Source organism: Mobula hypostoma, chromosome 9, assembly GCF_963921235.1.
Source record: "Mobula hypostoma chromosome 9, sMobHyp1.1, whole genome shotgun sequence".
In the NCBI taxonomy this organism is placed as follows: Eukaryota; Metazoa; Chordata; class Chondrichthyes; order Myliobatiformes; family Myliobatidae; genus Mobula; species Mobula hypostoma.
This window is the reverse complement of record NC_086105.1, coordinates 147957211-147970044: the sequence shown is the minus strand read 5'-3', so window position 1 is coordinate 147970044 and position 12834 is coordinate 147957211. Positions and strand designations below refer to the sequence as shown.

General features: G+C 45.6%; 1 protein-coding gene across 1 annotated transcript in view; it reads left to right on the top strand.

Moving 5' to 3' along the window:
- vwa3a (von Willebrand factor A domain containing 3A) overlaps positions 1-8935 on the top strand; it is a 66314-nt gene extending 57379 nt beyond the window's left edge. The window contains exons 29-32 of the mRNA XM_063057526.1: positions 1985-2136; positions 4569-4695; positions 5581-5678; positions 7206-8935. Coding sequence (XP_062913596.1) covers positions 1985-2136; positions 4569-4695; positions 5581-5678; positions 7206-7260 — 432 coding nt within the window. The 3' untranslated portion in view covers positions 7261-8935. The remainder of the gene's footprint in view (positions 1-1984; positions 2137-4568; positions 4696-5580; positions 5679-7205) is intronic.
- The last annotated feature ends 3899 nt before the right edge of the window (positions 8936-12834 follow it).

The window sequence follows — 12834 nt, the reverse complement described above, 5'->3', positions numbered from 1 at the left end:
GAATATTACCAAACTGCTGAAGACCAAGTTACATTCAGAGAACTGAGTAGAGGGAGGATTGGAGTCCATGGGTGAAGGCAGACGGGGAGGAGGATCAGCAAACTGGGTATTTGCTACGGGCGGAGAGTTCAGCAGGTTGTTGGACCAGAGGAGGTTACAGAGAGCAACCGATGGGGTTCAAGCCCACAGCTCAGAACCTGAATCAAAATCCGGTTTAATGTTACCGATTTGTCATAAAACTTGTTGTTTTGTGGCAGCAGTACAGTGCAATATATAAAATACACTATGAATTACAATAAGAAATACATAAAATAGGTTAAATGAGCAGTGTAAAAAGAGCAAAGTTAGTGAGGTAGTGTTCATGGTTCATTGTCCATTCAGAAATCTGATGGCAGAGGGGAAGAAGCTGTTTCTGAAACATTGAGTGTGTGTCTTCAGGCTCCTGTACCTCCTCCCTGATGGTAGCAATGGGAAGAGGGCATGTCCTGGATGGTGGGGGTCCTTAACGATGAAAGGCAACGCCTTTCGAAGTTGTCCTGGTGCTGGGGAGGCTGGTGCCCGTGATGGAGCTGGCTGTTTACATCCCTCTGGAGCTGTTTCCCATCCTGTTCACACCAGTCAGAATGCTCTCCACAACGTATCTGTAGAGTCTCTGGTGACAGACGAAAGGGCCGCCCTGAAAGCGGCAACGGGGCAGATAGGAGGCTTGTGCCGAGCTTGTCTGCGTTGGCCAGGGAACAGAATATAGGAGTTGAGAGGTTATGTTGCAACTTTACAAAGCATTAGTAGACAACACATGGGGTACTGAGTGCAGTCCCGGTCACCACACTATAGGAGGATGTGGTCACACTGGAGCGAGTGCAGAGGAGATTCACCAGGTTGTCAACCTGGATTAGAAAACTTTAGGTATGAGGAAAGATGAGACAGGCTGGGGTTGTTTTCTCTGGGGTGAAGGAGGCAGAGGTGTGACCTGATCGAATCGTATAAAAGTATAAGAAATGGACAAACAGGCATAAGGTAGATAAGATCTTTTCTCCATTGTGGAGGAATTTGCCCACAAGGACGGAATTTCTCCATTGTGGAGGAATTTGCCCACAAGGATCTTTTCACCATTGTGGAGGAATTTATCCATAAGGAGGGAATTTCTCCATTGTGGAGGAATTACTCTATTGTGGAGGGATTTGCCCACAGGGATGGGAATTTGAAGGCTGAGGTGAATGATGAGGTACAGTGCGTGTTGGGGAGAGGGGTGATACGGGATCGTATAAAGCACGCATAATTCGGAAAGGGCTGGGTAAGATAGAGGCAGGAAAGATGTTTCCATTGGTAGGTGAGACTAGAACCAGGGGACAGAGCCTCAGGATTCGGAGATTAGATTTGGGACCGAGGTGAGGAGCTGCTCAGCACGGTGGCGTGGCAGTTGGCGTAACTGTATTCCCTATTACCACACCAGCGACTCGGGTTCATTTCCCCCCACTGTCTGTACGTTCTCCTCGTGGCTGTGTCTGTTTCCTCTGGGTGCTCTGGTTTCCTCCCACGTTCCAAAGACGTACAGATGGGTTAGCAGGTTAATTGGGCAGAGTGGGCTCGTTGGCCTGGATCTCTAAATAAGCAAATAACAAGAAAAGTTTTTTCCCAGAGAGTGGTGAATCTGTGGAATTCTCTGCCCAGGGAGGCAGTAGAGGCTACATCATTAAATATATTTAAGACACAGTCAGATAGATTTTTGCTTATAAAGGGAATTAAGGATTACAGGGAAAACAGAGGTGGGTGGAGCTGAGACAGTCGGACTAGCCATGATTGTATTGATTGGTGGAGCAGGCTCCAGGGTCGAGTGGCCGACGACTGCTCTTTTTTATGTTCTTCTGAGATCAGATTCTGCAGGGAGGCTTGTGTGAAAGTAACGCGGGTGTGGGTGAGGGCAGCCGACTGCATTGGAGAGCTGAGGGTGGTGGAGGTCTCACCTGCTGTCTCTTGCTAACAGAGGGCCTTTCAGCATGTGGACGTGCAGGGAGTCTACCTGCTGACGGACGGCAAGCCCAATACCAGCTGCCAGCTGGTTCTGGAGGAGACGCAGCAGATGAACCTCGGCCGGGGAGTGAAAGTCCACACCGTCTCGTTCAACTGCACCGACAGGTGAATGCAGGGCGGGACAGCAAATTGGCCCACAGATTATTCATCCCTCCTGCCAGCACGTCAACCATATCCCTCTTGTTCATGGGCCTGTGTAGTACTGGTTTATCATGTCTTTGCCTCGTTGTCCACAGAGCGTTACAATACCACTTTCCAACCTCTGTAGGTCTCATCCGCCCAGTCCTCCAGGGCTAAGTGTGCATGCTTGGACAAGCATATCCCTAACTCACTGAGGTGAGAGGCTGCCAGGTACCCTCACCTGGTTTACCCTCACCCGTCAAAGTGGTGTACTGGGGTGTGGCCTCTGTCCCATGCAAACCGCTACTCAGAGCCACAGGTGAGAGCCGAGTGTTTGGTGGGGACCAAGGGTGAGCGAGCTGCCCCAGACTGGACACGACAAACCCCTTCGCCAGAGGTGTTACCCCTCTCTGGACATCCCCTACACCCCACATGGGACGGTGTAAAATGCCTCCTAATCACCTTGATCATATCTGCTTGCACCCACCACTCTATATGAAAAAAATTCTTGCCCCCTGTCATCTATCAAATGTTGAAAGGCCTAGATAGGGTGGATGTGGAGAGGATGTTCCCTATGGAGGGGGAGTCTCGGACCAGAGGGCACTGCCTCAGAGTAGAGGAGTGTCCATTTAGAATGGAAATGAGGAGGAATTTCTTTAGCCAGAGGGTGGTAAATCTGTGGAATTCTTTGCTACAGGCAGCTGTGGAGGCCAAGTCTTTATGTCTGTTTAAGGCAGAGGTTGAGAGATTCTTGGTTAGTCAGAACGTGAAGGAATACGGGGCAAAGGCAGGAGCTTCGGGCTGAAAGGCAATTGGAGCAGTTGTGATGAAATAGCAGAACAGACTAGAGGGGCCAAATTGCCTAATTCTGCTCCTATATATTGTGGTCTCTCCAAAAGCTCCATATCACCCCCTCTAATGTGGCAAAGAGAACAGCACCCAAAACTCCCAATTGTAAACTCCTAACAACTGCAACATGACTTCCTTGTGCAAACCTTCCTTACTTCCTGCCCGTTACCCCGCTGGCATTCAGGCAGCGGTGAAGGTCCTCTACCTGTGTCTCTCCCTGGAATACTGTCCCACACAGGTGGGCTGTAGAAGGATTCTTCATTGCTGTTTCCATATCAGTTTTGTTCGACCAGTCAGGGTGATTAGCCCTGCGTCGAGCCTCTGACCCTGGAGGACTGGTGGACCACTCTTAGTCTGACCTCTCACCCTTTGACCTGTTTGGCATGGATGAACCTACCAAGAGCCAAAGCATAAAACCCTGACTCCGGCCAGCGTAGCTCTCCGGGTCATTAAGGCAGGCGAGCCTCCAAACCCAACGACAAGGTTGTGCTCCTCTTGGCCGAGTAGCCAAACCAGTGAAGGCAAATGTGCCAAATATCTCCCCTACCACCCTGTCTACTTGCGTGGTCACTTACAGGGAGCCGTAGATTGCCCCCCGACCTCCCTCTGTACACCAGTGCTCCTCAGGAGCCGGCCATTAACGGCCCAGTTACGTGTGACCTGCAAAGTGTAACACCTCGGATTAAACATCTGCCATGTCCCCACCCGGATCTGGAGCTGTGTCTCTCGCTGTTGACCTATACACTATCCTCCCACTGACTTACCATAAGATGTACTGTTGGCCATTCAGCCCATCGAGTCTGCTGCATCATTCCATCATGGTTAATTCATTATCCTCTCAACTCCACTCTCTGCCTTCTCCCCATTACCTCGGACAACCTGACTAATCAAATCTCCACTTTGAGTATAGAATCACAATCTGATTTAATATCACTGGTATCTGTACCCAGTGACTTGACCTCCACAGCCGTTGGTGACAGCGAATTCCACAGATTCACCACCCTCTGGCTAAAAACAATTCTGTTCTAAAAGGACATCCCTCTATTCTGGGGCCTTCGTTCCCCCATTATTGGAAACATGCATTCCACTCCATATTTGGCATATCTCAATGACATTCTCTCCCCACCCCCCACTTTCTACTAAACTCCAGCAAGTCCAGGCCCAGAGCCATCAAACACTTGTCCTAACCTCATCAATTAACCCTTTCGTTCCCAGGATCATTCTCCAACGCCAGCACATCCTTTCTTAGATGGGGGGGCACAAAGCTGCTCACAATACTCCGGCATGTTCTGCTGGATTTTTGTTTATTGTGAATGCATGCAAGAAAATGAATCTCAGGATAGTATCTGGTGACAGATACAGTACATACTCTGAAAATAAATTTACTTTGAACTTTTGAAATGAATAGAGGAGCAGTGTGTTAACCAGCTAGTTACAGTTACTGGGAAGCAATGGGAAATGGGGGGAAAGTGGGACCGACAGGAGACTCCCCACTCATCCTGGACCCTCTGTTGATGCGGACAGATTCTGCCCAGTCGGCCTATTAATCCCTGGTGTTTTATCGACAGCATTGCCGATGAGTTCCTCAAGAATCTGGCAGCCCAGACCAGAGGGCGTTTCCATCGTTGTCATGGAGCCCTTGATGGGCAGCTGGTGGCGCACAAGATGATAGCGGAAGGATTTTCTGATGAAGATGTAAGTTAATGAAATTACTTTATTTAAAGTTACTAGTTGTTATCTAATTTCCTGTTGTAACTGATAATTTCTATACTGATATTTGACACCTGTATGAAGCCAGTGGATAGTCTCTTTGTTCACAGAACAACGAACAAAGTTTATTTGTTTACAGAACAACAAACGTAACAAACAGAGTCTATTTGTTTATAAAATGACAAACAGAGTCTATTCGTAGAACAGCAAACGGACTTAATTTGTTCACAGAACAGCAAATATTCTGTTTTACTTACTCAACAGAGAATCTCTAGCAATCATAGCAAAACAAAATTCATGACTAAAACTACAGCGAAGTCTCCCAGTAAGGGCAGGATTATTAGCAATGTGTGATCAGCATAATTTAAGGATGTGTGAGAACCAAAAATCTCTAAATTAAAAGCCCTTCATTCACAGGAACATGTTCACAAATCTTTCTTGCACCCTTTCTAGTTTAATGACATCTTCCTGTAGCAGGGTGACCAGAATTGCACACAATACTCCAAACGTGGTCTTGGATGTCTTTGGTAGAATCTGGGGGGGGAGGAATTGATAGGAACATGGCGTTAGTGTAGGATTGGGAAAATAGGTGAGGGTCACTATGGACTCGATGGGCCAAAGGGCCTGCTTTCCTGCTGTTTGATTGTATAAGAAATGCCGGGTCCTTGTACTGACAGTCACGTTCTCTGCCCCAGCAGTTCGACTGGGACCTGAAACACGATCTATGCAACCGTAGTTGGGTAACACAGCCTTTGAGTTTGATGGAGAGTTATACAGTGTTTATTGTTTAGTGGGACATTAGCCCTTAAAACCTCAGTCTTTAATAAGTGTGTCCTTCAGTGGCTCTTTTGTCTGTTTCTCTGCTTACAGAACCCCAACCTTCCTGCCTTTGAGGGTGACGATCTAAAGAGGCTCTCTGAAGAAATTACTAAAGCTCGGCGGTTCCTGACACAAGCCCGTTCCTTCAGGTGGGTGTGACAGCTGGGATCTTCTGTTCCAGCCCCAGTTATCTACCCTCACGATCACTTTGAAGAGGTTTCACTGTGCTATCAGACAGGACAGTATCACTGCCTGACTCATCTACAGACACACAGGGGCATGTTCAACCGTGATTGATGGCCTACATGATGCAGCTAAATCCCTATTGGTGGGTTGGTATTACAGAGAGAAAATCCTATTGGTAAGTTGTACTACAGAAAGAAAATCTTATTGGTAAGTTCTACCACAGAGGGAAAATTCTATTGGCTGTATTAAGAGGGGGAATCCTATTGGTGGGTTGTACACAGAGGGGAAATTGTATTAATACACATGAAATGTATGTATTGGTCAGGTTCTGATGACGAGTCTCGGCCCAAAACGTCGATTGTTTACTCCTTTCCATAGGTGCTGCCTGGCCTACTGAGTTCCTCCAGCATTTGGTGTGTGTTACTTTGATTTTCAGCTTCTGCAGATCTTCTCTTGTTGGGGAAATTGTATTGGTAACTTATATCCCTCTGGGGTAATCCTATTGGTGGATTTTACCACAGAGAGGAAAACTTATTGGTAAGTTGTATCACATAGCGAAATCCTATGGTGGGTTGTTTCACAGATGGGAAATCCTATTGGTGGGTTTTACCACTGAGAGGAAATCCTATTGGTGGGTTTTACCACTGAGAGGAAATCCTATTGGTGGGTTTTACCACTGAGAGGAAATCCTATTGGTGGGTTTTACCACTGAGAGGAAATCCTATTGGTGGGTTTTACCACTGAGAGGAAATCCTATTGGTGGGTTTTACCACTGAGAAGAAATCCTATTGGTGGGTTTTACCACTGAGAAGAAATCCTATTGGTGGGTTTTACCACTGAGAGGAAATCCTATTGGTAAGTTGTATCACAGATGGGAAATCCTATTGGTGGGTTTTACCACTGAGAGGAAATTCTATTGGTGGGTTTTACCACTGAGAGGAAATCCTATTGGTGGGTTTTACTACAGAGAGGAAATCGTATTGGTGGTTTTACCACTGAGAAGAAATCCTATTGGTGGGTTTTACCACTGAGAAGAAATCCTATTGGTGGGTTTTACCACTGAGAGGAAATCCTATTGGTAAGTTGTATCACAGATGGGAAATCCTATTGGTGGGTTTTACCACTGAGAGGAAATCCTATTGGTGGGTTTTACCACTGAGAGGAAATCCTATTGGTGGGTTTTACCACTGAGAGGAAATCCTATTGGTGGGTTTTACTACAGAGAGGAAATCGTATTGGTGGTTTTACCACTGAGAGGAAATCCTATTGGTGGGTTTTACTACAGAGAGGAAATCCTATTGGTGGGTTGTATCACAGATGGGAAATCTATTTGCTGACTTGTTCCATTGTGGAAATCCTATTGATGAGCTGCCCTCTTAAAGTACGAAACAGTGGGACAGAAGCAGGTTGGCCTGATCGTTATAACGTGTAAAATCTCATCATTTGCCCACGGCTGTTCTCGCTAATTGTGCTTCTTTTGTTGTCAATAGAAGTTTACTTTTGGAAAAGCAACCAACACGAGGCTCAAAATCCGGTGAAGCTTAGAACACATCACCAGCTGGCGGAGGAATCACACACCCTTCGAGACCCGCGCCTTTGGAATTACCTCACAGCTTCTTAACTCCTGGAAAAAATTGTACTGCAGATGCTGGAAATTTCAAAATCCAAAGTAAACTTATTACCAAAGTACGTACAGGACACCATAAACAACACTAGGATTTATTTTCTTGCTGGCATCCACAGGAAAATAAATAAATACAAGAGAATCCCTGGAAGTTCCTACAGAACAAAGGCAGAGTCCCCCAAAGTGAGTCTACAGGCAACAGAGTCGGTTCAACACCGGGGCGAGTGAAGGCCAGGAGTCCAGTGGCTCCAGGGCACCACCTGCTCCTGAACCTGGCCGCTCAGGACACAAGACTCCTGCACCTCCCGCCCGATGGTAGCAGTGAGAAGAGAGGGAGACAGGTCAAACGCAGGAGAACGGAAAGGGGCTCAGGTGGGCATGCTGGCATGGAACACCAGTTCATTTTCACTGAAATCTGAAGTAAGATCAGCAAATTCAGAAAACAATCAGCAGGTCAGTCAGCGCCTGTAGAGAGAGAAGCAGAGTTAACATTTCAGGAAGAAGGTGTGGGAAAGTGAGGGAACACACCTCGTTTATAACTCATTGTATCATGGCTTTAATATGAAATTGTTCCTAGTCTTGGTTAATCCTACCTGAACGTCAGATTCGGTCCTTTCTCTTGGGAATGCTTGCCCACTGGATCTTACCCTCCCTCAAAAAGCAATGCCGAGGATCTAAAGGATTTGTATTAAGTTTCCAGGTGGCTTTTGGAGCGTTTTTTCCGTACTAAGAATTGTGTGGATAATTTACACCAGCGTCTTTCACTCGTGGTCTTCAACTCTTTAACAAGTTATTTGTGTATGATTCTGTGACGGGGTCCGGAATTACCCCTATGAAATGTGTTTGTTCACCCCTATTAACTGTGCTTTTGAAAAGAGAAAGAGAGTTATTTAACATTGAAATCTTGTTTTGAAGAGAGAGAGAGAGACGAAGACTAACTGTTGGACTGTCACTTTAAGGAACGAGAAAGACCTGGTTAACTTTTGGATTTCTGCTGAGTTGGAGACAGCACCGAGCAGCTCGTAAGTTGCTATGGTGACCGAAGGCAGCGTTATTTAATGGACACTCAATGTTATGATTTTCGGCAGGTTGTTGACACTTCTCAAGGACTTTTGCCTGCTTGCATTTCTTTCACAGACAAAGGAAGGAGGAGTTATTTGAGTGACAGTTGATGCTCAGCACAGGAAGATAGACCTCAGACACATGTTCTGGACACTGAATGAGCATTGTTGTGCCCGCAGGAAAAGTGGGTTTTGGAGGATGGATCAGGCGGATCGATCCGTCGCTCTTGCAGTGGAAAGGAAAAGGGTTGACTGGTAGGGAGTTGTCCATGTGTCCACCCTCGCCTGGGGGATAGCTCCACCACAGAAAACCAGTCCCCTTTGTTAAAGTCACAGTCGGTGACTTTTAAAGGATTTCGAAGGACAACGAGAAGATCGACGGCGTCAGCTCGCCTGTAGACTCAAATCTCTCCCTCTCTCTCTCCATCACTACTCAACTCAATACCACGAACCAAACTGAACTGAAGTTTACTCATCATCGTAAGACTATCTTTTTACCCCTAGACTTAAAGAAGCTTGGTTTCTCATACACATATATTCCACACTTACTTTTATGTAGTCATTGCTAACCTGTTTGATTTATCTACATTTATATTACTGTATTGTGTAGTTACTAATAAATATTATTACTTTATAACAATACTGGACTCCAAAGTATTTTCCATCTCTGCTGGTCCTTTATTCCCGTCACGGGGTTCGTGACAATACATATTTGGAAACTGACGAAGATGCAGCAAAATTATTTGAGATGTAAACTGTCTCTGTCCGTGTTTCCCTCAACAATAACCACATGGCTCTAGCGTTTTTCCCATTTATACTCAGTGGCCACTTTATTAGGTACACCTACTTGTTAGTGCAAATATCTAATCAGCCAATCATGTGGCAGCAACTCAATACGTAAAAGCATGCAGACATGGTCAAGAGGTTCAGCTGTTGTTCAGTTTAAAACATCGGAATGGAGAAGAAATGTGATCCAAGTGGCTTTGGCAGTGGAATGATTGTTGGTGCCAGACAGGGTGGTTTGAGTATCTCAGAAACTGCTGATGTAATTATCATGATACAACAATGTTGTGCAGAAGAGTATCTCTGAATGCACAACACGTCAAACCTTGAAGCGGATGGAGACCAGGAACAGGAGCGACTGAATGAAGAGACCATTGAGTGCACAGTACAGAGGAAAGGCTGAGTATTGCTTGGCTGGCTGGGCAGCTGGGAGCAGCCAGTCTGGAGCTGGTCACTGGGGTGGGCCCCTTACCTAAGGAAATTGTGATGGCGGGCCGGCTGGTGGCACAACGACATCAGCGCCAGACCCGGGAGCGGAGGTTCCCAGGTTCGAAACCAGTCGGGTCCGCTCCCGAGTACGCTTTCCATCTGTGCCGGGTTGAGTGTCTCGATCGCAACTCAACCTCGTAAAATAAAGGGAATATACTGCGAAATGTCTGTGTGAGGAGTGGCTCGCCTCACAGTCTCTCTCTCGCTCTGCGCCTTGTGAAAAAGCCGTGAAAAATCCATCATCACGGACACACAGACACACACGCACGAAAGCACACGCCAAAGAAAAAGAAAGAAAGTAAGTTGTGATTGCATCGGAGAGGGTCAGGACAATGATCCCAGGAATGAAAGGGTTAATGTATGAAGAGTATCTGATGGCTCTGGGCCTGTACTCACTCGAATTTATAAGAATGTGGGGGGATCTCATTGAAACTTATCGAATATTGAAAGGCCAAGATAGGGTGGTTGTGGAGAGGATGGTTCTAGGAGTGTCTAGGACCAGAGGAAATTTAGTTTCTCCTCAAATTTCAAAGTGAACTGGAGCAAATTGTGATCACTGTTCCCCAAGGGTTCCTTAACCTTAAGCTCTCTTATCACCTCCAGATCATTGCACAACACCCAATCCAGCACAGCCAATCCCCTAGTGGGCACAACCACAAGCTGTTCTAAAAAGCCACCCCTTAGACATTCTACAAATTCTCTCTCCTGAGGTCCAGTACTGGCCTGATTTTCCCAATCATTTTCATGTTAAAATCCCCAACGATTATCATGACATTGCTGATGATACAAAGATAGGTGGAGGAGTGGGTAGTGTTGAGGAAACAGAGAGCTTGCAGAGAGACTTAGACAGTTTAGGGGAATGGGCAAAGAAGTGACAAATGAAATACAATGTTGGAAAATATATGGTCATGTACTTTGGTGGAAGAAATAAACAGGCAGACTATTATTTAGATGGGGAGAGAATTCAAAATGCAGAGATGCAAAGGGACTTGGGAGTCCTTGTGCAGGATACCCTAAAAGTTAACCTCCAGGATGAGACGGTAGTGAAGAAGGCAAATGCAATATTGACATTCATTTCTAGAGGTATAGAATATAAGAGCAGGGATGTGATGTTGAGGCTCTATAAGGCACTCGTGAGACCACACTTGGAGTATTGTGTGCAGTTTTGAGCTCCTTATTTTGGTAAAGATATACTGACATTGGAGAGGGTTCAGAGAAGATTCACAAGAATGATTCCAGGAATGAAAGGGTTACCGTACGAGTAACATCTGGCAGCTCTCGGGCTGTATTCCCTGGAGTTCAGGAGAATGAGGGGGGATCTGGAACTGGGCTCAATCAGTGAGGGGGGGCTTGGGGCGGAGCTGGGTGTTGTCAATCTAATGTCACATGACCTACTCTCTCCCCATTGGCTGCCTAGAGAATGTGGGGGGGGGGATCTCATTGAAATCTACTGAATGTTGAAAGGACTAAATAGGGTGGGTGTTTTTATGGTGGGGGTATCCAGAATTAGAGGGCACAGCCTCAGAATATACTCAGGTAAAGAGTTTTTTTAGCCAGAGAGTAGTGAGTCTGTGGAATGCTCTGTACACAATTATGTGTACTGCATCTAGGTCCCTGAAGTAGTGTCTCTCAGAAACATCCAGGCCAAGACTGTGGTAAAAGCACTCAGCAAGTTTTTCACACTGGTAGGTCTGCCCAAAGAAATTCAATCTGACCAGGGCAGTAACTTTACTTCGAGAACATTCCAGGGGATAGTTAGAGAACTGGGAGCTAAGCACATTGTGTCATCTGCATATCACCCAGAGTCCCAGGGAGCCTTGGAACGGTTCCACTCCACTCTTAAGACCATGATTAAAATGTATTGTGTGGAAAATGGAAAAAAACTGGGATGAGGGGGTTCCCTTACTCTTATTTGCTGTTAAGGATTTGATTCAAGAATCATTGGGGTTTAGTCTGTTTGAGCTTGTTTTCGGTCACAGGCCCAGAAGACCTTTGACCTTGGTCAGACAACAGTGGTCTGATCCGAAAGTATGTGTCAGTGTGCTGGATTATGTTTTGAAGTTTCGAGATAGGCTTAACAAGGCTTGAGACCTTGCAAAGCAGATTTTGCAGAATGCTCAAATTAAAATGAAACACTGGTATGATAGGATAGCGCCTGTGAGTACTGTTATGAAAACATATGAAGCTGTGGAGCCTGGTACCGAGATACCAGATAATTTTAATGAACTCAGTGTAGTCTTCCACAAAGCTTGAAAACACTGTTGTTTTGGAAAATCTTGACTGTAAAATCCATCATTTAGAGTCTGAGCAACAAAAACACTTGAAAGGCTTAATTAGCAAGTGTACATATTTATTCCCTGACATTCCAAGATAGTGTGCGGCTGCAGTGCATGGCGTAATTGTAGATAAAGTTGATCCAATTAGGCAGCACCCGTACAGAATGAGGCAAGACAAAAATAAAATGGTTAAACAAGAAATTGAATACATGCTGACAGCCGGCATTATAGGCCATTTACCCCAGACTGGGCATCACCCCGCATTATTGTCCCTAAGCTGGACGGAGGCATTAGATTCTGTACTGACTACAGGAAAGTTAATGCAATAACCAAGACAGATGCTTATCCTATCCCAAGAGTGGATGACTGTATTGATAGAGTAGGGAAGGCTAAATACCTTACAAAGATTGACCTGTTAAAAGGATACTGGTGTGTTCCTTTGACAGAAAGGGCTAAAGAAATATCTGCATTTGTGACCCCATCTGAACTGTATGAGTACAATATTTTACTCTTTGGGATGGAAAGTGCTCCAGGGACATTCCAAAGGATGATGAATTCAGTGATTGAGGGTTTAGAAAATACAGGGGCTTATATTGATTATCTGGTGTATGGAAGGACATGTGGGAAGAACATATTGCAGCTGTAGAAAAGCTATTTGACAGGTGTCATGTGTGACGCCAAGCAGAGCTACCGGACGGATGATGCTAATGAGAGAGATAACGGAAGACAATGGAGAAACATTCAAAATGCTAATAAGAGAGAGGAGAGATATTAATGAGAAAGAAACACAATTCAGATATTAACAGACCGTTTGCTTTGAACCTGAGCTGTTTGAAGTTTGATGGACAGGTGATACCCCAGCAGGGGAATAAAAAGAGCAGGTTTG